General features: G+C 37.7%; 2 protein-coding genes across 6 annotated transcripts in view; one reads left to right on the top strand and one right to left on the bottom strand.

Moving 5' to 3' along the window:
* LOC127444521 (uncharacterized) overlaps positions 1-26,592 on the bottom strand; it is a 212,668-nt gene that overhangs the window by 80,866 nt on the left and 105,210 nt on the right. The window lies entirely within an intron of this gene.
* LOC127444517 (TBC1 domain family member 1-like) overlaps positions 1-26,592 on the top strand; it is a 111,628-nt gene that overhangs the window by 56,203 nt on the left and 28,833 nt on the right. For 4 of the 5 annotated variants that reach the window (XM_051703905.1, XM_051703906.1, XM_051703907.1 and 1 more), the window contains 4 exons: positions 8,165-8,448; positions 11,847-11,983; positions 21,624-21,812; positions 25,438-25,599. In XM_051703905.1, the coding sequence (XP_051559865.1) occupies positions 8,165-8,448; positions 11,847-11,983; positions 21,624-21,812; positions 25,438-25,599 (772 nt within the window). Of the gene's footprint in view, positions 1-8,164; positions 8,449-10,941; positions 11,041-11,498; positions 11,619-11,846; positions 11,984-21,623; positions 21,813-25,437; positions 25,600-26,592 lie in introns of all 5 variants that reach the window. The other variant, XM_051703909.1, reaches the window with a different exon arrangement.

Genomic DNA, 26,592 nt, shown 5'->3' on the forward strand with positions numbered 1-26,592 from the left:
ATTTTTAGGTGTTTTTCTCTTCCTTTTTGGAGCTTGACAGCTGTGGTCACTTTGAACTGTCATTGTATGGCAAGAGTTTTGCAAAGATACTTCAAAAAATTTGACTTGTGTTCCATAGAAGAAATTATAACTCTTCTATTGTCTTATGCTATGTTCACAGTCACACTGGCAGAAAAAAAATCAGATTTGACTCAGAAATGCTGTACGTTTAGGTTTTTGTAGTCTGAACATTCGTAGGTGGTTTGGAATCCGATTAAAATGCGTCTTAGTCTGAAAGGTCAGATCGGATTTTTAAGTGTTTTTCCGTCATTTGCGCAACAGGTTGTTTTGTCAGGTGTTGCGACGAGAAGACATACAGTGCTGTGATAAAGTATTTGCCTCCATCCTGATTTCTTCTGTTTTTGTGTATATCTCAAACTAAATTGTTTCAAAAATTCAAACAAAATCTAACATAAAACAAAGACAACACAAAATACAGTTTTTAAATGATAATGTTATTTATTGAAGCAAAAAAGTTATCCAATACCAACTGGGCATGTGTGAAAAAGTATTTGCCATTAGTTACTAAATCCCCAAATCTATGAAACTGCATTCATAATGGGGTTCAGCTGGACTAGACACACCAATGCCTGATTACTGCCAGACCTGTTCAATCAAATCAACACCTAAATAGAACTTTTTCAGCAGCATGAAGTTGGCTAAAAGGTCTCACCCAGTAGCACACTATGCCAAGGTCGAAGGAAATTCCAGAAATGATGAGGAAAAAGGTGATTGAACTACATCAGTCTGAGAAGGGTTACAAAGCTATTTCAAAGGCTCTGGGACTCCAAATGACCGCAGTGAGAGCCATTATCTCCAAATGGCGAAAACTTGGTACAGTAGTGAACCTTCCCAAAAGTGGCCGACCTTCCAAAATTCCTCCAAGAGCACAGCGACGACTCATCCAGGTAGTCACAAAAAAGCCAAGAACAACATCCAAGGAACTGCAGGCCTCTCTTGCATCAATAAATGTCACTGTTCATGACTCCACTATCAGAAAGACACTGGCCAAAAATGCCATCCATGGAAGAGTGGCGAGGCGAAAACCACTGCTAACCCAGAAGAACATTAAGCTCGTCTGAATTTTACCAAAACACACCTTGATGATCCTCAAACCTTTTGGGAGAATGTTCTGTGGACTGATGAGTCGAAATCAGAACTGTTTGGAAGACAGGAGTCCCCTTACATCTGGCGTAAATCAAACACAGAATTCCACAAAAAGAACATCATACCTACGGCCAAGCATGGTGGTGGTAGTGTGCTGGTGTGGGGATGCTTTTCTGCTTCAGGGCCAGGGTGACTTGCAATAATTGAGCGAAACATGAATTCTGCTCTCTACCAGAAAATCCTAAAGGAGAACATCCGGTCATCAGTCCATGATTTGAAGCTCAAGTGCAACTGGATTATGCAGCAAGACAATGATCCAAAGCATAGGAGTAAGTCCACCTCTGAATGGATCAAAAGTTTTGGAGTGGCCTAGTCAAAGTCCTGACTTGAACCTGATTGAGTGTGACTTGCAATAATTGAAGATGACATACACAAATTGGCAGAATCATTGATAGTAATTGATGCCAAAGCAGACTTTCTTGATGCCCAGACCAGGCGTCAAAATGTGATTTACTGATGGTATTCCTGAGACTGAGAATGAAAGGTGGTCAGAATCAGAGGAGAAGGTGCTGACTTTCTTTAAGGATAAATTGGACCTGGATCCCCATACCATTGGGATAGAGAGACTTCAACGAGTTGGAAAAGTTTCTAAAGCAGGAGATGAAACCTCAAGTAGACCTTGACCTTGACCAATAATGGTGAAGTTTTCAAGGCTCAAGGATAGAGACAGAGTTTTGGCTAATGCGAAGAAGTTGAAAGTTTAAAATAAATTTATAAATGAGGACTATCCTGATTCTGTTCAACAGAGAAGGAAGGAACTGATTCCTAAAATGAAAGCTGCGAGAGAAAGAGGGGACATTGCTTTTTTAAGGTATGACAAGCTTATTGTTCATAAATGGCATTGAGAATGAAAGGGAAGATTTTAAGCACTGACCAGAATAAGATGTGAAACTAAGGTGAGATACTTTATAACTGATGTCTATTGGTGTTTTATTTCCAAAAAATAAAACGTTTTAAGATTGCTCATTTGAATATTTGTAGCTTGAGGAACAAAGTGCATGAAATTTCTGATTTATTGTTGTCAAACACAATTGACATTTTTGCGATGTCTTAAACCCATCTGGATGAAACATTTGATGATGAAGCTGTGTCCATAAGAGGATATAATCTTTATAGAAAGGAAAGAAATAAGTATGGGGGAGGTGTAGCTTTTTATGTTCAAAACCATATTTCAGTAAAAGTAAGAGATGATATCATGTGTAATGAAGTTGAGGTATTATGGCTTCAAGTCAATCTACCTTATGTTAAATCAATTTTAATGGGCTGCTGTTATAGGCCACCAAGTTCAAATAATAAGTATTTAGAAGCTATGGGCGAGATGTTGAATCAGATATGTGAATTGAATATAGAAGTTATTTTTACAGGAGATTTTGATATTGACTGGCTATTAAATAGTTGTTCTTTGAAACATCAGCTGGTCACTATAACAGAGGCATGTGGTTTAAAACAAATGGTGAGACAACCAACAAGCATAAGTACTAATAATAAGGGTAAGACCACATCATCTTGTATAGATCATATTTACTTGAGTGATGATAATTTTATACTAAAGCTGTATCAGTCCAAAGAGGTTGTAGTGATCACAATATAGTAGTGATTGCAAGGAAAAATAAAATACCCAAAGCCAAGCAAAGAATTGTGTATAAAAGGTCATATAGGAGGTTTTCCCAGGATGCTTTTCTGAGGGATGTGGGTAATATAGGGTGGTCAGATATTTATGATGAAGAAGAACCAGATCATGTGCTTGAATTATTTCTTAAAAAATTCCAACCAGTATTGATAATCATGCACCCATTAAGAAATTGTTGACGAGGTATTGTAGAGCATCCTGGGTTGATAATGAATTAAAAGATTATATGACTCAGAGAGATGAGGCTAAGAGAACAGCACAAAAAACTGGTAGTATAACTGATAGACAGAAATATTGTAAACTGAGGAATCTTGTTACAAACTTAATCAAAAGAAGAAGAAACAAGATTATGCACTACAGTTAAATAGAAAGATGAAGGATGGGAAAAAGCTTTGGCGCACATTAAATAGTATAATGGGAAGACATTCTTCTCCACAGCCTACTTCGATGGAGTGTGAAGGTATTTTTATTACAAAACCAAAAAAAATTGCTAATTATTTGAATATTTATTTTAGTAGCAAGGTATATAATTTGAGGAAAGAATTATCATATGGGACAGACAATATCTTGACCATTTCTAACATAAACAATTATATGAGAGGTAAGCATTGTCATTTTGAGTTTAGTGAATTAGAAGTAGAAACTGTTAACAAGTTAATAAAGTCTATACAGTTGTGCTCAAAAGTTTGCATACCCTGGCAGAAATTGTGAAATTTTGGCATTGATTTTGAAAATATGACTGGTCATGCAAAAAAACTGCCTTTTATTTAAGGATAGTGATCATATGAAGCCATTTATCATCACATAGTTGTTTGGCTCCTTTTTAAATCATAATGATAACAGAAATCACCCAAATGGCCCTGATCAAAAGTTTACATACCCTTGAATGTTTGGCCTTGTTACAGACACACAAGGTGACACACACAGGTTTAAATGGCAATTAAAGGTTAATTTCCCACACCTGTGGCTTTTTAAATTGCAGTTAGTGTCTGTGTATAAATAGTCAATGAGTTTGTTAGCTCTCACATGGATGCACTGAGCAGGCTAGATACTGAGCCATGGGGAGCAGAAAAGAACTGTCAAAACACCTGCGTAACAAGGTAATGGAACTTTATAAAGATGGAAAAGGATATAAAAAGATATCCAAAGCCTTGAAAATGCCAGTCAGTACTGTTCAATCACTTATTAAGAAGTGTAATATTCAGGGATCTCTTGATACCAAGCCAAGGTCAGATAGACCAAGAAAGATTTCAGCCACAACTGCCATAAGAATCGTTCAGGATACAAAGAAAAACCAACAGGTAATCTCAGGAGAAATACAGGCTGCTCTGGAAAAAGACGGTGTGGTTGTTTCAAGGAGCACAATACGACGATACTTGAACAAAAATTAGTTGCATGGTCGAGTTGCCAGAAAGAAGCCAATGCCACAAAAAAGCCTAGTTACAATATGCCCGACAACACCTTGACACGCCTCACAGCTTCTTGCACACTGTAATTTGGAGTGACGAGACCAAAATAGAGTTTTATGGTCACAACCATAAGCGCTATGTTTGGAGAGGGGTCAACAAGTATTGTGCTCCTTGAAACAACCACACCGTCTTTTTCCAGAGTAGCCTGTATTTCTCCTGAGGTTACCTGTGGGTTTTTCTTTGTATCCCGAACAATTCTTCTGGCAGTTGTGGCTGAAATCTTTCTTGGTCTACCTGACCTTAGCTTGGTATCAAGAGATCCCCGAATTTTACACTTCTTAATACGTGATCGAGCCATCAACAAAATTTCACAATTTCTGCCAGGGTATGCATACTTTTGAGCACAACTGTGTATAAGGATATACAACCAGGCATAGATAATATAGATGATAAATTGATTCGAATTGCCATAGATTATGTTGCGGCTCCAATCTGTCATATATTAAATGCAAGCCTTAAACGATTAACATTTCCACAGGCTTGGAAAGAGGCAAAAATTATTCCATTGCCCAAAGATAGGAAAAAACCATTTGGTGGCCCTAATAGTCGTCCAGTAAGTTTGTTACCAGCATTAAGATCCTTGAGAAGGCAGTATTTGATCAAATACAAGATTACTTCTCAGAAAACAATCTGATAACAAATCTTCAGCATGCTTACAGAAAGGGACACTCTACATGCACAGCTCCAGTACAAATGACAGATGACTGGTATAGAGATTTGGATAATAAAATGATATGTGGAGCGGTCTTAGTAGATTTTACGGCAGCATTTGATCTTATTGATCACAAGCTTCTACTGGAAAAGTTGGAGTGTTATGGATTGAGACCTTCAGCAGTTGCTTGGATGGAAAGTTATTTAGTAAACAGATCGCAGAGAGTATTTTTTAATGGAAGCTATTCAGATAGAATGTCAGTGGAATGTGGAGTTCCAGAGGGATCTGTCTAGGACCACTCATGCATTCCATTTTTACAAACGATTTACCTCTCGTTCTAAAAAGTGCTAAATTAACAATGTATGCAGACGATATTACAGTATATGCGTCTGCACCAACATCTGCTGAATTGACTACCATTATGAAAGAGGAGATTGATATTATAGGAAAGTGGATTTTAGAAAACAAACTGATACTTAATTCATCTAAAAACTAAGAGTATAGTATTTGGTTCAAATCATTCTGAACCAGAGCTTAGACTATACATAAATAAAACACTTATTCAGCAAGTAAAAGAAACCAAGTTATTGGGTATCACCCTTGATAATAAATTGTCTTGGTCAAAACACATTGACAATACGGTAAATAAAATGGGTAAGGTGTTAGCTGTAATAAGGCGATGCAGAAGATATTTTACATCTGATATAATGAAAACAGTCTTAGGTACTCTTTTCTTTTCACAGCTAGACTATTGCCAGATAATTTGGGCTAATGCCAAAAAAAGATTTAAGTAAACTCCAGCTAGTACAGAACAAGGTGGCACGACTTGCTCTCCAGTGACCGTATCACACAAATATTAACAGCATGCATCTTTATCTTAATTGGTTGAGAGTGGAAGACCAGATGACTGAGGCAATTTTATTAGCAACATGGAAGGTTTTACAGTTTAAAATTCCATTGGATCAGTACAATCAATTAAAAGGCAATTTAGAGTCATATACATATGCCACTAGACAGGCAACAGAAGGCAGATTTTCACTCCCTAAAGCAAAAGCTAATTTCCTTAAACATACAGTAGTATATAGGGCAATGAAAACATGGAATTCTTTACCATTGTCATTAATTAAAATAACACAAATTCAATTTTAAAAGGCAGATAAAGGCACACCTTGGATTATCATATTTATAGGAGGTTATGCATAGAAGTTAGTTTTTTTTTTTTGTAAATTCACAGATGGTTGTAATGTTGAATATATGCTAAGTGTGTTGTTTTTGGATCATGATTTGTTATTGAGAGTATTATTAATGTTTTTGTGTATATGTTAATAAATAATGTGTGTTTTTAAGTGTTGTGTGGACCCCAGGAAGACTAGCGGTGCTCTTGGGCATAGCTAATGGGGATCCAAATAAATAAACAAGCAAATAAACAAACATGGGTCCCGTTACATCTGGCGTAAATCAAATGCAGAATTCCACAAAAAGAACATCATACCTACGGCCAAGCATGGTGGTGGTAGTGTGCTGGTGTGGGGATGCATTGCTGCTTCAGGGCCAGGGTGACTTGCAATAATTGAGCGAAACATTAATTCTGCTCTCTAGCAGAAAATCCTAAAGGAGAACATCCAGTCATCAGTCCGTGAGTTGAAGCTCAAGCGCAACTGGATTATGCAGCAAGACAGTGATCCAAAGCATAGGAGTAAGTCCGCCTCTGAATGGCTCAAAAGAAGCAAAATTGAAATTTTGGAGTGGGCTAGTCAAATTCCTGACTTGAACCTGATTGAGATGCTGTGGCAGGACCTTAAACGGGCAGTTTATTCTCAAAAACCCTCCAATGTGGCTGAACTAAAGCAGTTCTGCAAAGAAGATTGGGCCAAAATTTCACCACAGCGTTCTGAAAGACTGATCTCCAGTCATCAGAAGTGTTTGGTTGCAGTTGTTGCTGCTAAAGTTGGTACAACCAGCTATTAAGTTTAAGGGGGCAGTTAGTTTTTCACATGGGTGATATAGGTGTTGGATAACTTTTTTGCTTCAAAAAAAAAATATATATATATTTGATAACTGCACTAATTGTGTTTACTCAGGTTGCTTTTGTTTTATGTTATATCTCGTTTGAAGATCTAAAACAGTTTAGTATAAAAATACACAAAAATAGAAGAAATACTTTTTCACAGCACTGTTTAATGCATTCCAAACTACATAAATGGTGTCTTCATAGGGCACTTTGAATGGTGGCCACACTGTTGGATCGTTTCAAGAGAATTTTCAATAAAAATTACTTAAAAAGTGAGTTCTGAATGACAATTATATCACACATTTCAGCCCTCTGAAAGTGAAAGGTAAAGTCTATGAGGGGAACATGATCTCTTCTGAATGGAACGCACCTATGTGTCATGCTTATGTTACATGGCAGCCAAAGCATTGCAAACCTCTTTTAAAATATTACAGACATTGGCTTTACCCACCCAAAGAGATGCGCTAAGGTGCGGTAACGCACACGGGCTTCGAGCCACCACAACGCGATAAGTTATTGAATGTCTCATGCGAATTTGGGACGTTGAGCATTTTGAGTGCTTCAATACAGGACGGGGGTCCTCTTCAAGAGTCTCGCTGTCCGACCCTTCTTATGCGCCAATGTGGCACACAAAGCCTGAACAATAGGTGTCCTGTATGAAATAAAACATGGGACATTTGGCAAAAACGGGACAGTTGTAAACCCTTGCATCAGTAAACATTGCAGATGGCACCTCTCCTGTTTTTTTTATTCCATTTTCTGTGAAGATTGTGTTAATATTTGGATATTGTCAAGACTATCAAAACAAATCAAATAAAAAAAAAATGTATTTTTGTATTTAATTGTTTAAGAAAAATAACCATTTAAAACTATGGTAATTGTTCCTTGCATTGTCTTAATGAGCAATTTTGACCTATGTGGGAAGAACCAGTTATGACCTTTCAGCTTCAGACTTTCTGGATGTTATACAGTTTTTAAAAATGTTTGCGCTCAGAATTTGCTAGCAAGATCAGAATTGCGTGTGCAAATTGCTTTTAGCAGCAATTTTGTGGGTGCGTTTGCACCGTTACCTGATCTGCATAATTTCAGAGCAGAGTGCGCGTGCAAAAAAAAACACGCTTTACCCGCCACAATTTATTCATAGTGAATATACCGCTCAGTCTTTGACATTCTTTTTGTCTTGTTTGTTTTTTAAGGAAACGTCATTGGAGGAGCCCCTCTGTTCTCTCCTTCCCCCCTCCAGTCCACTCCGCTCCCATAATTCAACGGGGGACCTGAAGCGTCTAGAAGGCTCTCTCGGAGGTCACGAGGGTCCTGAGAGTCCGCCTCAGGGTTTCAGGAGACGCGCAAGCACAATTAGTCACTCTCCCACGCTGTCATCCTCTGAACCAAGTCTCCCCCCTCTACAGCCCACTGCTGCCAACAAACCCAAACTGGTCCGACACTACTCTGTCAGCACAGACTCCCCACACCAGAGCAAGTGAGCGTGTGTGTGTGTGTCCATGCATATGCATCATCAACATACAGTACACTTTGTTTTTCATGATCTAAAAAACCTTTTAATCTAAAGGCTTATGCTTGATGCTACACTATGTATCTTTTGGCCCTCTTGCGGTTGAAGCAGAAAACTGCAAGTTATTTGCAGAGGAACAGTTTACGTCAGTGGGTATTCGGCACTGCTCTTGTGGCGGATGAATCTCATGGTTTGAAGACTCTGAGATTACCTGCAGAGCAGAGTCATGACGAGCTATTTTCATGTTGATATAATGTTATTCACTTAAACATTTATAACCGATATTACTTAATTTGTGGAAGATAAACAACACTCTTAACTGTATTTTAATATGATTATTAAAAGTGTTTTATCCACTACACAATACACATTAGTGTTTGTATTGTACTACACATATAAATTTAAGAGGTGAAGCTCTGGCTGAAAAATGGCTGATATGAGTTCAGTTGAAGACACTATATTTTCATATTACAATCTACAGCCTCAGTGGAGAATGCGAGGGAACCGTATTATTACAATAGTAAAACATCTGTAATTATTCAGTAAGGTAAACTACAATAACACATGAAATGAATGCAGTACAATGTTCAAGATAATGCAAAATGACCCATTCATTAGTGTAACGTAACTTGGTTATACAGAAAATATATACGTTCTATTATTATAAAACAATAGCGCATCGATATATCAAAATGACAGTTGTGATGGAATCACATCAATACTGAATTGTGTCAACATATTTATAATGTACAGTCTGTTTTATAAACAGCTACTGTCATCATCCACCAAATTTAGCTAACAGCTATTGATAAAGCTGGCTAGCTAGCTAACGCCGACATAGGCTATCATATAAACGCAGTCAGTGTATCATGCAAAGAAAAGTGATTACTTCAAACTACAGTCTCGCATAGTCAGACCTATATCCACACTTTGTTTTAGCCCTGTTCCAGCACTGGAGAGTCAAATATAATATACAGTCTCAAAGTTTGTAGTAAAACAATCATAACTGTGTAATTTTAATTATGCTACCTCATCTGTCAGCATGATGCCGGTGAATCACGTTCAGTCTTTTTGTACGTTACGTCATTGTTTTGTCCGATGCTCGCGTCCCTATGGAGTGTGCGCACGAGTGCGAGCACGAGCAACAGGTCGCTGCTGCAGTTCACTTAACGGCCACAGGTGTCATTAATAACAAGGGTTTCTGAATCTTACATACTGCACCTTTAAAGCATAACAACCTTATCAGAAAACATACCCACGCATTACAGCAGGTAAACAACTTCACCAAACAGTTAAAAAAACCACGAGGAGAGTGATTTCACACCGCCGCTGAACAGCTGTTGCACTCCCTTCCCGCTTCTCCGACACTCGCGTGAGTCGCGCCACAGCTGGCCCTTCTTTCTGAGCTTACGGACATGACGTAAACACGCAAGGACGAATGACGTATGCGTGCGATTTCACGCCAAATTCATCCTGGCAGTTCTAAATAAAAATCTCTATTGTGGACTTACCGTAGTTAATCGGGGTAAGGCAAAAACATGGTTTGGAAGACGGGTTATTGGTGTACTTGCTCATTAATGACATTTTGTTAATTTCTAACAAAAAAATCTTACATAGTGTAAAATGTAAAAAAAAAAAAATTGTAGACAAGTATAAATTGTGCCTATGTTTGAATTTCTTTATTATTATTATTATTATGTTTGAACTAATTTTATTCTTTCAATACTGTTTGAAAAGCATCCCAAGTTTATACCTCCTAAAGCTGGTCATAAGAATGAGGGTCCAGAGCTAGGCAAAATGTGTCTACTTTTAAGAAGCAAAAACATAAGATTATAGTTATTTTGACGGGCAAGTTTTCATTTGTTTAAAAAAAAAATTGGTAACCATTTTTGGTGTTGTTTCGTAGTTTTGATGATTTTACTATTATTCTAAAATGTGGGAAATAGTAATATTAAGGAATGAGTATGTGAGTCCAAACCATCTATAAGCTTTAATAGCCACAGCTACTGGAAGTTTAGTTTCTTTGTTATTGCTATCTAAGGAAGCATATTGTGGGCAACATTCAAACGCAATTGCAGTTTGCAATTGTATTTTGTTGTTGTGCATGCACAATCTGTGACATAATTCCAATGCAGTTGCAAACTGCATATTTGCATTTGAAGTGTACAGGAATTTGCTAAACGCAAATTTAAAGTCTATTTGCATGTGGACTGTCAATGACAGCAGTGTACTCCTGTCAGTCAGTGTGGGTGGGTCTGAAAAGGTGTTAGGGTGGAAATCTGTCTCCTGTTCTGTCATATCACCTTTCTTATTCTGTATTCTGTCATGTGAATTCAGTTCACTTTTCTATGACCACTTTTGAGTTTTTTCCCTCATTCTCTGCATCTCTATGTTTCTATCCCTTTGCTTCCTCCTATTTTTCTATATGCCCCGTCCTTTCTTTTTCCTGTTTTTCATCAGTCCTTCCTCCTTTCCGGTCTCTTCCTCTTCTGTGTGTCATCGGCCGATGAGACATCATGCTTTTGCTCTCGATCATTCCGCACGGCCCCTCAGGAGGAGGTGAGTTTGTGTGTGTGTGTGTGTGTGTGTGTGTGTGTGTGTGTGTCCTCTCTCTTCTCTACTGTCATTCACAAATGGGGACAGTTCTCAATGGGAAAAATTCACTAAATTAACTTATTTGCACACGTTGTCTGCATTGTTTTAGCACAAAATGCAATGCACTTTCCTGGTTTTATTGGACATGATTTATTCCATTCTGGTAGGTAACTCCCACTTTTCACCATCCAATCAACTTGTTGAAAATCCTATGAATATGACACAGGGTTTTGGTCTGAAATAACAAATGGTGCAACTGTTTAGTGAATTCATCCCAATGTATTCTCAATTCTGCTATAAAATTAGCCACATAGATTTCGTTTTTTTGTGTTTGTACATTTCTAATGTGACCGTTCATTACAGTCACTCTCTCCTTTACTTTCTGGCCTCTCTCTCTGTCTCTCTCACACTTTTTCTCACAGTCCATCAGGGCTGAGTGTGTTCAGAGCGAGATTACACTCCTCTTCCTCTGTTCCAAATTTCCTCAAATTTTTGGCCCCTGTTGTGGAGAGTGATGATACCTGTGATTTTCAGATGAAGAGGTACTCTCTTCTTTTCTTTTGTCTCATTCCATCTTTCCATTTTTCTGTCCTTCACCTCTGTTCTTTTTCTACACCTCTCATGGTGGTCGAGGTTGATATCTTAGGGTGAATAATGTTGATATTTGGTTATTATAAGTGAAGTTTGAACATTTAAAATTGTATTTGGGGTGCATTTTGTGTCTGTGTGGAGGGGTATTAATGCTTACCTATGTATATCTGTGTGTTTAGTGATGTGGCAGCCCTGTCCAGTCCTGGAGTAGTGTGTGTCATTGGGGATGACAGTCCGTTACTTAGCCGAAGACACTCCTGGAGACAACAGATCTTCTTAAGAGTAGCCACACCTCAGAAGGGCTCAGACACCAAAGGTAACACATAGCCACAAACACACACGGGCGTGCACAAATATGATCTCAGAATGTTGCATTAGTACTCATAGACTGGAACACATACTGTATCTACAAGTTCAGAGGATTTTATCTCGTTTTTGTGTAAGATGTAATTTTTTAGGTCTAATTCTAGGAGTATATTCATTTTCTGTGCCAGATTTCAGAAGTACTAAACAGATACTCTTTGCTTTTTGTACAGTACATTATAATATTTTCACTAAATATCTATCTGCAGATTTAAAGGGATAGTTCACCCAAAAATGTAAATTCTCTCATCATTTACTCACCCTCATGCCATCCTAGATGTATATGACTTTCTTTCTGTCATTTTGAATGGTGGACAGAAATTTGAAGCTCCAAAATGCACATAAAGGTAGCATAAAAGTAATCCATACGACTCAAGTGATTAAATCCATGTCTTCAAAAGCAATATGATAGGTGTGGGTAAAAAAAAAACAAAAAAAAACAGATCAACATTTAGGTCCTTTTTTACCATAAATCTCCACTTTCACTTTCACATCCTTCTTCTTCTTTTTTTTTTTTTTTTTTTTTTTTTTTTTTTTTTACTCCCAATTTGGAATGGCCAATTCCCAATGTGCTTTTTAGTCCTCGTGGTCACGTAGTGATTCGCCTCAGTCTGGGTGGCAGAGGACGAATCCCAGTTGCCTCCGCGTCTGAGATCGTCAACCCGCGCATCTTATCACGTGACTTGTTGAGCGCGTTACCACGGAGACATAGCGCGTGTGGAGGCTTCACGCCACCCACCGCGACATCCATGCTCAACTCACCACGCGCCCCACCGAGAACGAACCACATTATAGCGACCACGAGGAGGTTACCCCATGTGACTCTACCCTCCCTAGCAACCGGGCCAATTTGGTTGCTAAGGAGACCTGACTGGAGTCACTCAGCACGCCCTGGGTTTCGAACTAGCAAACTCCAGGGGTGGTAGCCACCATCTTTACCACTGAGCTACCCAAGCCCCCTTCACATCCTTCTTTTGTTTTTGGTGATTTGCACTCTTCGTGCATATCGCCACCTACTGGGCAGGGAGAAAAATTTATAGAAAAAAAAGTGCTTAAATAATTATCTGTTTCTCACCCACACCTATCATATCGGTTCTGAAGACATAGACTAAACCACTGGGGTCATATGGATTACTTTTATGCTGCCTTTTCTAAATATCTTTATTTGTGTTCAGCAGAAGAAGTCATAGACATTTGGGATGGCATTAGGGTGAAGAAATGATAAGATAATTTTCAGTTTTGGGTGAACTATCACTTTAAGGTGAAATGTGAATGCCGATATAAATAAACAGACAAACTGTATAATCGGCCATCATATCTTTTATCTGACTGAACATAAAAATTATTATTGGCTGTTGATATTGGCCAAATATTTTAAATCGGTGCTTTGCTAGTTTTGTATATACAGGGCTATTTCTGTGTGATTACTTTGGTTAAATCAAATCACACCTCTTTTAAACTGTTTTGAATTACCAGGAAAATGTCTAAAAAATTGTCAACAGGCACAAAACAAAGTTCTTAGAATTGCATGTAGTGAAATAAATCCTCTTTCCTCAGGGGTGTGGTAGAGAGAACATAATTATCAGATCACCTTTGATAAATGCATGTTTTTTTTTATTATCATTTTTGGTAAGTGTAATATTTACTGTGTATATAAAATACAATTTTTAAGAAGCACCACAAAGTTAGGAGTATGTTGTAGGGATGCACATATATTATTACTGAATTGTTCAATATCTACCTTGATATTGTAGTCTTATAATAAGCTTAATAATATTTTGTGAGGGGTAACTTTATGCCATATCATTTTTGTACACCCTTTATCCAAAATATTTGAGAACTGTGTTGAATGATCATTGCTGTTTTAACCAAGATGTGCCTAAACAGTCAACTTTGCATTAAAAACAAAGCAAGTTGCATTGGCATTTCTGTAGGTGACCCAAGTTCAAAACTGGGTTATGTTTTTTCCTAATCTACTGTACATTGTGTAATGTGTGCATTAGTGAAGTAGAGACATTTTAATGGAGTTTATAATGCTTAACTGTTTTTACACTCTCAGATCCTGCTTTTTTTACTTCAGTATTTAGTCATTCCATCATTGTGTCCTGCTGTTCTGTTGTTCAGTTTGGGTTCAACAACCTATCTGCCAACCAACATATGAAAATCTCAGCAGTTAAGAAATGTATATATGTATTTTGGTTTATCTTGTTAATTGCTTCTTTACCCTGCAAATGAGAGCTACATATTTATTCTCTGGAGCATCTCCCAGCTTTATTAAACGTGGCTTGCTTTTAGACTGTAAAAGATCTCCTCTTCATCAACCTCCAACATCACCTACATTAATTGAAACATCACCTACCAAAATCACCAACCTGCATCAATTACTGTAATAATAAAACCTACATCAACTTTCAACATCACCATACAGTAGATAATACAGTTCCAACATAATTTTTATGTCAGCTACCAACATCATCCTATATAAACTAACAATATCACCTGCACCGACCGACATCCCCTGTCAATATCAACTTCTACCAACAACACCCTATATCAACCACCAGCAGCACCTACAGTATATCATCTGCTCACTTACTAAAGGCCGCAGTTACTGTTGGTGTCCTCTGGGTGGAGCTCTTATCTAATGATAGGTTAATGAACTTGTGGATGATTTTGACAGTCAACAGTCTACTTGCACAGGTTTAATATTTCTTTTGGCATCATTATCACTCTCTTCATTTCCCTCACACTCAGACATGAGTCTGTCAGTGTTCTCTTGTTTTTTCTTTCTTACTTGACCTGTTTTATATCTTTCTTTTTGTCTAACTGCCAAAACAGCAAATCAGGTCTATTTTCATATTAGTAGCTCATCAGAATTGGCAGGACCTCAGAGTAAATGTTGATCAGGATGTCAAAACGGCCCTCAGGTCAAGTGTGTGCGAGTGTGTTTCTCTCTCTGTGTGTGTGTGTGTGTGTGTGTGTGTGTGTGTGTGTGTGTGTGTGTGTGTGTGTGTGTGTGTGTGTAGAGAGAGAGAGAGAGAGCGAGAGATAGGTGATCATTAATTATCCATGCTGTTGTCTAACTTCTATAGGCCCAAAACATCAAGTACCTACAAGTTATGGTGACTGTCCAGCCAAATGTGAATGATAAAATAGTCTCTCTCTGTTTCCTCTGAATCTAAGCATAGTTGAGACAAACCACTTCTGTCACAGGACGGTTCATAGTCTAAGAGACCCAATTTAGGTTATAACTTGATATTAACACAATGTGTAGTTACTGTGTTTTGCATTTCCATGGCAGTGTAGTTGTCTCTGTATATTAAACTGGGTTATGAGAAAGTATTTTAACATCAGAAAAATGACACGCTCCACCTTGTAAATAACTTCCAACATTCACCTGAACACTTTTTCCTGCATTGGATCATTTTCACTGGTTAAATATGAATGATCAGTTCATCATTAATCTGTCAGTTCTGCTGTGTGTGTGTATGTGTATGTGTGTGTGTGTGTGTGTGTGTGTGTGTGTGTGTGTGTTTGTGTGTGTCTGTGTGTCTGTGTTTTCTCAGTATATTTGGGTGTGTCTTGATAAATGTGTCTGTGCTGAATGAAGTAATGTTTGTGTTAATGAGGTAATATGTGTGTGTGTGCGTGTGTGTGTTTGTGTGTGTGTGTGTTGGGTGTGGTGTTGTGCAGGAGGTTATGTTGACAGACTGCTACAGGAAAGTATCGGCCTTATTGACCCACTTCCATGTGTGTGTTTGCACATTAGCAAAGCGTTGGTCTTGGCAAAAATGCCACTTATTTACAGAGGGAGTGGCATGTGTGTGTGTGTGTGTGTGTGTGTGTGTGTGTGTGTGTGTGTGTGTGTTGCAGAGGGAGTGACTGGCGCCCAAATGTCAGAGTGCGTCAGTGTCCACTGTAGCAATCTCCACACTTATACTCAAGCAACGTGCTTCTCCACCCCACTGGAACTGGGTCAGTTGTGTGTACGTGAATGATTCCTTACATAAGAAATGATTGTTTTCAGAGAAGTTTTATGGCCGTTCTGCTGGAAACCTTGAATTACGTGATGCAGAAAAGTTGCAAGTACTTTTGATCATGTGTGGACACAGTTCAGGTCTTTTAGCATCGTGAAAATTTGTCAATGTATCCTCTATTTGGAAATTGTATTCAATATTGGTCGACCAATATAGGCTTTTTAATGGCCGATACTGATATCTAGAGAACGGGGAGGGTGGCCAGTCTAATTCTGATTAATGTGTAATGTAACTTTTTGATGACAAATGAGATGTAAATTGCCATTTTTTTTTTCTTACATATATATACTCAAAATTTTGTACAAAGACAAAATATTTATCATACATTGACAAAGCTGTCTGTAAATTTTAAAAGTTATACAAAGTGGAACTAACGCTTAATCAGTTAAGCAGTCACGGTTATCGGCCCATGCTGATAAACTCAAATTGTTCAGTGAATTGTCCTGGTCAATATACAGTATATAATGGTCCATCACTAGTATTCGGATACTGTCATTATATATTTGTCCCCCATCTGCCATTTGTCAGTCTAACAGGTAGTCCCAGTCCTAACTCATATCATCGGTTAAGCAAATGGGATGCTAAAAAAGAGCAATGTTTTGATAGCATCAAGAAATCAACCTGCTTATGACTTATTTATACAGTAGCTGTCTCTGCATATTAAACTGGAGTTGAACAGAGTATTAACCCTGTTAAGCTTGACATGAAAGAATAGTCAGAAAATACACTTTTTTCTTTTTTTTTTTTTTTTTTTGACATTACATGGGTTTTAGTACCGCTAGACAAACTATAAAAAGAAATCAAAATTTTTTTGCACGTGTTTTATGTATCATGTTTGATGCATTAGAATTTAAAGGTCACTATCCTCCTGAGGTCCAGCAATTCATTTTTGTGTAGGACATTTTTTAGCCCATACGTGCTACAGTGGTAAATCTTGGGGTATTATCAGAGGACTCCTTGGGTTTTTCAGAGACACCAAATGTTTGTGAGTTTGGCCATAATAACTATGGTCTATAAATATGGATTGCAATGTATCACTGTTCAATTCAGCACATCAAATACAATATGAATAAAATATTTATTTCCATAAACAATTTTTATCATATGTATTTTATGCACCAAACACTATATTGACTTTTAAAAAATGGGAAATTGTAAAACTTTTTTTGCTGGGTCTCAGGAACTTATGGTAACAAGACATCATCATAGCTTGTAATGTAAAATAACCTTTATAATGACAAAGCAGGCTGCATACAGTATATAAAAATATGCATAAATATTAGATCACACTTTAAATATATCTATTAAAAGTATATGTCAGAATTTTCAAAGCTCTATGATAAAAAAAAAAAATCTTTATAGTGGGCATGAATGTAATGGTGATTGAGAGATATACCTCAAAAGCCTGTTGTATCATATTTGATACATGTCATTTCAACTGGCTTTTTCAATAAAATAATATACAAACTTTTAATCAAGCACAAGTTGCCTATATTCAGCAAATACTATATATAAAAATATAATTAACAATATAATCATTAATGTCACTTTTACTTTATTAAAATAAGCTGTCATTTATCCCATTTTTCCGCCGCCATTTTAAATGGATCGATATAAACATTGAAACAACTTTTTTCACAAATAACCACTAGATGGTGCCATAAACGTGAAACTTACATACAAGGCGTTTTTTTTTTTTTTTTTTGGCTTTTCAGCTTGAACAGGGACTGAAACAGGAGCCGTCAAACGCTGTGTATCATATTTGATACACACGGCATTATGGGGTTAAGTACATCGAAAAAAGTACACTCTCAGCTTTAAAAGTTTGAAAAATCTCTAACCGTAACTTAAGCAAGCGTCATTCAAATCAGTCTATGCGATTAAATGTAAAATATAATTTAGGTGTTACGAAGGAAATTGTCCCGTTTTTTACTGCAGCCGATAACGGGAGTCAGGACTAAACTACACAAGCTGGTTGAGGTGAGATCTGGTTTTGTAAGTTACAAAAGTGAGATTGAAAACAAATGCAGTGTGTGGTTGAAAGTGGTTTTATTTCAACACTATAATTTTTTTACATTTATTTTTCTTCTCCCTGTGAAATGCAGCAATACATCAGGTGATCTCCCTTTATGTTCATTCCATTAATAACTGTACATTCTTTTTTCTTTTTGTAAGTTTTCTCTCTTTGTAACAAAAAGGATATTTTGAGGTCTAGGATCCACCCTATAGTTTGGGTGGTGTTCGTTTTATTTTTAACGCTTCTGCCTGTGTGCACACCAGACGTGTGTATATGTGTGTTTTACATGTGTTTGTCTTTCTGCGTGTGTTTTGTGGTTTGCTTTTTTGTTAACTGTTAGTTTTTGTAAACTTAAAGGGAAACACTATAAAGTCTTAATGTCTCAGCTAAACTGACCTGTGGAGAAGACAGTTATCCCATACAAACACACACACCGTATGTATTGAAACATTTGTTTAGTGTAAGCATATTAACAAAGACTTGAATAAATAACCATACATACTTTCTAAATAAACACATATAAATGCTAAAAAACTTGTATAGAAAATAGATATTTGTAGGTCTTAGTAGTGGATCTCAAGGGTGATGTTGGAAGCTTACGTAGTAGGTGATGTTTATTTACATAAGGGATGTTGGTACTTGATATAGGGGATGTTGATAGTTGATGTTGGCAATCGGTAATTCATGTAGGGTGATGCTAGTAATTGATGTAGGTAATGTTGAAGGCTGATGTAGGGTGATGTTAGTAGCTGTTGTAGGGTAATGTTGGTAGTTGATGTATGGTGATTATGGTTAGTGATGTTGGTAGTTGATGTAGGGTGATGTTGGTGGTTGATATAGGGTGATGTTGGTAGTTGATATAGGATTATGTTGGTGGTTGATGTAGGGTGATGTTGGTAGTTTATGTACTGTAGGGTAATGTAGTTGATGTAATTTATGTGGATGACGTTGATGTAGGGTGATGCTGATAGCTAATGTTGAGTGATGTTAGTAGCTGATGTAGGGTGATTTTTGGTAGTTGATGTTGGGTGGTGCTGATAGTTGATGTAGGGTGATTTTTTTGGTACTTGATGTAGTATGATTTTGGTAGTTGATGTTGTGTAATGTTGATCGTTGATGTAGGGTGATGTAGTTGATGTAGGTTGATGTTGGCCTTCAGGAACAGGGTGAGAACCACTGATGTTGGGTGATGTTGGTAGTTAATGTTGGGTGATTTTGGTAGTTGATGTTGGGGTATGCTGGTAGCTGATGTAGGGTGATGTTGGTAGTTGATGTAGGGTGATGTTGGTAGTTGATGTAGGGTGATGTTGGTAGTTAAAGTTGGGTGATGTTGATAGTAGATGTAGGGTGATGTTGGTAGTTGATGTAGGGTGATGTTGGTGGTTGATGTAGGGTGATTTTGATAGTTGATGTTGGATTTTGTTGGTAGTTCAGGGTGATTTTGGTAGTATATGTAGGGTGATTTTGGTAGTTGATATTGGATGATTTTGGTAGTTGTTATAGGGTGATGCTGATTGTTGACGTTGGGTGATGCTGATTGTTTTTGCAGGGTGATGTTGGTAGTTGATGTAGGGTGATTTTGATAGTTGATGTTGGATTTTGTTAGTAGTTTAGAGTGATTTTGGTAGTATATGTAGGGTGATTTTGGTAGTTGATATTGGATGATTTTGGTAGTTGTTATAGGGTGATGCTGATTGTTGACGTTGGGTGATGCTGATTGTTTTTGCAGGGTGATGTTGGTAGTTGATGTAGGGTGATGTTGGTAGTTGATGTAGGTTGATGTTGGTAGTTGATGTAGGGTGATTTTGATAGTTGATGTTGGATTTTGTTGGTAGTTTAGGGTGATTTTGGTAGTATATGTAGGGTGATTTTGGTAGTTGATATTGGATGATTTTGGTAGTTATAGGGTGATGCTGATTGTTGATGCAGGGTGATGCTGATTGTTGATGCAGGGTGATGTTGGTAGTTGATGTAGGTTGATGTTGGTAGTTGATGTAGGGTGATTTTGATAGTTGATGTAGGGTGATTTTGATAGTTGATGTTGGATTTTGTTGGTAGTTTAGGGTGATTTTGGTAGTATATGTAGGGTGATTTTGGTAGTTGATATTGGATGATTTTGGTAGTTGTTATAGGGTGATGCTGATTGTTGACATTGGGTGATGCTGATTGTTGATGCAGGGTGATGTTGGTAGTTGATGTAGGGTGATTTTGATAGTTGATGTTGGATTTTGTTGGTAGTTTAGGGTGATTTTGGTAGTATATGTAGGGTGATTTTGGTAGTTGATATTGGATGATTTTGGTAGTTATAGGGTGATGCTGATTGTTGATGCAGGGTGATGTTGGTAGTTGATGTAGGGTGATGTTGGTAGTTGATGTAGGGTGATGTTGGTAGTTGATGTAGGTTGATGTTGGTAGTTGATGTAGGGTGATTTTGATAGTTGATGTTGGATTTTGTTGGTAGTTTAGGGTGATTTTGGTAGTATATGTAGGGTGATTTTGGTAGTTGATATTGGATGATTTTGGTAGTTGTTATAGGGTGATGCTGATTGTTGACGTTGGGTGATGCTGATTGTTGATGCAGGGTGATGTTGGTAGTTGATGTAGGGTGATGTTGGTAGTTGATGTAGAGTGATTTTGGTAGTTGATGTGTACTGAAGTGTTCGTACTTAATTATAATACGACGGCATGTGTGAATGGTCACATCTTTTATGTCATTAATATTAATAAAAAAATAATAAAGACAAGATAAAGAGAGAACCACTCACTGCTCCAGGCAGGATAACTTTAGTAGCTTTAATATGTTCTCTACAATTGACAATGAATACAAAGTTAGGCCTAAAGAAAAAAAATGACATCTAATTTTAATTACAGACCTGCTTCTCATTCAATCTCCAACAAGATTGAATTAATGATAATGTGTTATATCAAATAATTATGAAGGGACTATGCCTGTTTAAGTTTTTTTTTAATAAATTTTTTTATGTTTGCTTTTTCCCAATGTCTGAATGTTTACTTAAATGCTTAATACTTCTGTTAGATAACCTAATATACTTCAAGCACTTAATTTGTGGAAGACGCTTAATTTGTATCTTTGTTCTATTGTTTTTTATTTGTTTTATTGCCTGTAATTTTTTCCTTTATTTTATTACAGACTGAAAACTTGAAGTAATAATGACTTTATGGAGAAATATCTGAAAGCTTCATGCCATTGTTTTATTTTCATTTGTTAATATTTATATTAAACCACTTTTTAAATGTAGTGTGTTCAATAGCATTTGTTTTCTCCATAGTATTGAAATTAGTATTAAGAATCAAGGAATTTTTCTGGTGTTGGTATCAACAACTGAAATTTGGTAGCATGACAACCCAAGACATAGGTGATGTGGGCAAATGATTAGTTGATGTAGGGTGATGATGGTAAATGATATAGGTGAAGTTGGTAGTTAATATTGGTAATTCATGTTGTTGGTAGTTCCTGTTGGTGATTCTGGTCTCCATTCTGTAATGCTATTTGGCCTATATTTCTCTCTTATTCTCAGAATCCACCTTGGAAGTTGGCAGCAGAATGGCGCTTGGTGGTGGAGTAGGGGGCGGGGACAGTTCTCTGGGGGTGGTGCCAGAGGAGAGGAGAAAGAGGAGTGGGGCGGAGCTAAGAGAGTTATGGCAGAAAGCCATTCTTCAACAGATCTTACTGCTGCGGATGGAAAGAGAGAATCAGAAACTACAGGGTGAGACTCAAACAATGTAGTAAATATTGTCACTGTGAACACTCATTTGAACATACAATTAACCAATGAGACAAATTCTGAAGATTATACCTGAGTCAATGAACAGAATTTAACAGTTCTGAGACTGATGTTGGTTTGCCTTCTGGACAACACTTAGAAAATTAGTGTTTTTCCCAGCTGCACACACTTTTCCCCCCATTTTCCCAGTTAGCTCTAGTTTTTATGAAGCATTAAGCTAGAGCAGAAACCCTTTTGCACTATTTGTTTTTATGAATGAATGTTACACTTCCCGTCATATAGCACAGCTACCTGAGATATGCTCCTGAGAAAAGTGAAATGCATTATTTATTTATTTTATTTATTTATTTTTTATTTTTTTGGGAAAATTTGGAATGCCCAATTCCCAGTGCGCTCTTAAGTCCTCGTGGTCGCATAGTGATTCGCCTCAGTCCGGGTGGCGGAGGACGAATCCCAGTTGCCTCCGCGTCTGAGACAGTCAACCCGCGCATCTTATCACGTGGCTTGTTGAGCGTGTTGCCATGGAGACATAGCCCGTGTGGAGGCTTCACGTCATCCACCGCGGCAACCACGCTCAATTCACCACGCGCCCCACCAAGAACGAACCACATTATAGCGACCACAAGGAGGTTACCCCATGTGACTCTACCCTCCCTAGCAACCGGGCCAATTTGGTTGCTTACGAGACCTGGCTGGAGTTACTCAGCACGCCCTGGGATTCGAACTAGCGAACTCCAGGGGTGGTAGCCAGCGTATTTTACTCTGGGGTAAGCTGTGCCAGTAACTCAACTATTAGTGGTAGTAAACTTTGTATTTGAATGCAGTAAATATTCTTACATTGGTCTTTCTTTTAATTTTCTATCAAGAAGTTGTAGATGTTTTTAAAAATGGGGGAAAAAATTCTCATTATACCTCTGTTTTCTTGCAGCTTAAGTTAATAGTGGCACAGCTTGCCTCCGTTTCCCCTAATCAAAAGTTCAGTATAAGACGTTTAACATTTGGCAGTTCTTGCGAATTCAGAGTTGTTATTAGGTCATCTGCTTCTGTCAGATGGATGATCTGCCTGGCATACTTTCAGCGGCCATACACAAAAGTACATTAACATTTGCTGTCACACAGACAGTTCTACACACCCAGGCGTATCCCTGCCCTGCTTTAGCTGGAAGTCCCTGCTGCAGGTTATAAGATTATCAGGACAAGTTGAAAAGGATCGCTGACACAAATGCACTCTGATTTGGGCGTGCTCATGATTGGCAATGTAAAGCCCTGTCCCGCCATGCCCAGTCATGCTTCACAATCACAACACATGAAAAGAAAGAAGAGAAGCCTGGAAAGAAAGCATCCAGACCTATTGAATAGGGTGTGGACCTACAGAAGTGGTTCATTGTTGATGTGCAGGGAAGACTGTCTGCCCTACATCTAACCTTTATATAACTAGTGGTTCAGTGGTTTTATATAACCAATTTCCGTTTTAATCATAAAACATTTAAAATTTACCACAAATTGTACTTAGTTTATTGGAGCCTTCTATGTCTGTCTCATTTATTTATTTATTTTTGTAGGTTGGCTAAGGATGGGTGGAGTGTTTTATTCTTTTGTTCCTGAAATTTCCATCTTGCTTGTATCTCTTCCTGTGCATGTGTTTGTGTGTGTGTGTGTGTGAACTAGAGTTCTCAATGCTGCAAGAGGTGCAATTAATTTGTTAAGTCTTACTACTACAGCATAAAGTTGTAGTATGTAGTAATAGTATTGTATATTAAAGCTGTAGTATATAATACTAGAGTAATAGAAAGTATTTTAGGTCATCACTATTTGCACTTATCTGCCTTTATATTACTGATGTATTCTGTAAGAAGGGCTGTTGCTGAGTGCACCTTTATAGTTTGGCGCTGTTTCTGCTACAGACATGAATAATAACTCCTATTGTGTGACTTGTTGAGGGGAGGTGTGTTATTATTTTTCTAAGAAATCAGATTTACAGTTTTCATCAGCTGGGCGATAAAATGTGTGAAAAATTCCCATAGACTTAATTTGAAAGAGGGGCCTAAACTGTACCTGGAGACCATAATATCATATATTTGCTTCAAGACCCTGGTAAAAAAAAAAAAAAAGTAACCTAGCATAAAACGTATTTTCTTTTATCTATAAATTGTTTTTATTTTTTATTATTATTTTATTTATTTTTTTTCTCCCAATTTGGAATGCCCAATTCCCAATGTACTTTTAAGTCCTCGTGGTCGCGTAGTGATTTGCCTCAGTCCGGGTGGTGGAGGATGAATCCCAGTTGCGGTCTGAGACCGTCAACCCGCGCATCTTATCACGTGGCTTGTTGAGCGCTTTGCCACGGAGACATAGCGCGTGTGGAGGCTTCACGCCATCCACCGCGGCAACCACACCCAACTCACCACGCGCCCCACTGAGAACAAACCACATTATAGCGATCACGAGGAGGTTACCCCATGTGACTCTACCCTCCCTAGCAACCGGGCCAATTTGGTTGCTTAGGAGACCTGGCTGGAGTCACTCAGCACGCCCTGGGATTCGAACTAGCGAACTCCAGGGGTGGTCGCCAGTGTATTTTACCACTGAGCTACCCAGGCCTCTTATCTATAAAATGATATTATTTTTGATATTATTCTTAGAGGTCCAGACTTTAAAGCCCTTTATTTACAGTTCAATGCCATATAAGCACCTTGGATGGCGCCAGACTTTCTAAAAAAGAATAAAAGAAATAATAATAATAAATTATAGTGTTTGTTATGAAAAAATAGTAGCCTAAATACATTTAGAAACTTAAACTACAACTGCCACAACCACAGGTGGTTGTCTACTGTTTGAGATATTTTACTTCCTCCATAGCGCTTTGATCTAGAAAATTCTCACTAGAATTCAAATGGGTCACATCAGTTTTGTGATCTATGCTGTGACATCGACCAGTTGAGAGACACTGTCATAGAAAGTTTGGGTACTCTTTAAGCTTGGGTCAGTAAGAACCACCCTGAACACCCTAACATTGTGGCGGGGCCTTTTTTCCAAAAATGTATAAGTCTATTTGTTACTGTATCTTTCTTTTAAGCATAAAAGGGAGCTGCAGATATATAATTTCACTGCTATTGTTCTAATGTGTATGTGACTAATAAAAGCTTGATCTTCACTGCTTAGTACTGTATAAATGAGTTAATATGACCCATTTCAGTGTTTTATATCTCACAATAACATAATGAAAACTGATCATTTAAGACATTAAATTGCTCTATGTAGCAGGAATATTGCATGACTTTTAAAATTGACATTTAATAATGCTGTTTATATGTCTGTGCTATGCGCATTAAAGACCCCCATGTAAATGCTTGACATGCACAGTTTTCTTTCCTATTGGATAAAGGATAGGATTTAGGTACTTCACAACAATGAAGCATGGTTTGCTACTGTACTTGCTTGTTGGTTGCAGGTGGTATTAGCGGGAGGGTATTCACATTCGAGAGAGCATTTGATTGGACGAAATTCTTTGTAGTGCAAGATCAGTAATTTTGGTCTGCTTTCCTGAAAGTTAGACTAAATGGACTAAATGACACTTTAACCTTTCGATGTGTGTGTTTGTGTGTAGCATCGGAGAGCGATCTGCAGTGCAGGAGACTAAAGCTGGACTATGACGAGATCACTCTGTGTCTAAAAGACGTCACTCTGGTTTGGGAAAGAATGCTCAGCACAACTGGGAGGTCAAAGGTCAAATTTGAGACGGAGGAGATTCATAGAGCGGTAGGACAAGGTAGCTCACACACACACACACACACACACACACACACACACACACACACACACACACACGTAGTTACGCAAGAATGTATGAGCTGCATGATTGTGTAGGTGTTCCTGTAGCCTTTTCACTGAATGTTTTAACACCAGGATTAACTGAACTAAAACAACATGTAGAGAGAGGAGTATGTAATATGTTATTTTAGATAGTTAACACATCACTGAGTGTATTTAGGGTGGTATAGTGTGTGTGTTTGATATGTAGTAGCCTTTTATTTGCTTTCCCGAGAAAATTCGTGTTTTATGTTGTTATTGTCTATGTAGAATATATGTGTGCATGTTTGATATTCATAGGTTGAGGTGCTTTCTCTATGATAATTAGTTTTTCATAGTGGTAGTTCTGCACAACATTTTTCTAAATGACAGGTAAGAACACACACACACACCTGTTCGAGTTCAGCGCAGCAGTGCTATTTACATGAAACTTTCATTTACACTCACTGACCTGTGAACTTGCATGTACCATACATAAACAACTCTATGCACAGAGTCACGTTCACAGCCGTTGTTGTGATGGATCTGGGATAATTTGTTGCTCTTTCAAAACTCTTCTTTGTATCTTTGTATCTTTACCTACACATCGTCTTATAAATATCCAGTCAGTGTCGGTGCTTCAGTGGTAGGAAACACTCAAGTCATTTAGTCATACTAAAATGTGTAGACACACACTAGAGGTCTGCATATGCATTAAGTTAAATTCTAAACCTGGTCTGTAAACAAGATCGTGTGACCTGATCTAACCTGACCTGAAGTTAAATTTTAACAACAAACCCAAAATCGCTCACACAGTATACCAGGACGCAATGAGCAAACAGCTCACCAAGATATCACTCGGAGATAGTGTTTGTTTGTGTTTGTGTTTGTGTTTTTGTGTGTGTGTGTGTGTGTGTGTGTGTACGCACAAAACCAGTGATGTTAAAATGAATTTGGGGTGTGTGTATATGAA

The sequence above is a fragment of the Myxocyprinus asiaticus genome, chromosome 8, assembly GCF_019703515.2.
Source record: "Myxocyprinus asiaticus isolate MX2 ecotype Aquarium Trade chromosome 8, UBuf_Myxa_2, whole genome shotgun sequence".
NCBI lineage: Eukaryota > Metazoa > Chordata > Actinopteri > Cypriniformes > Catostomidae > Myxocyprinus > Myxocyprinus asiaticus.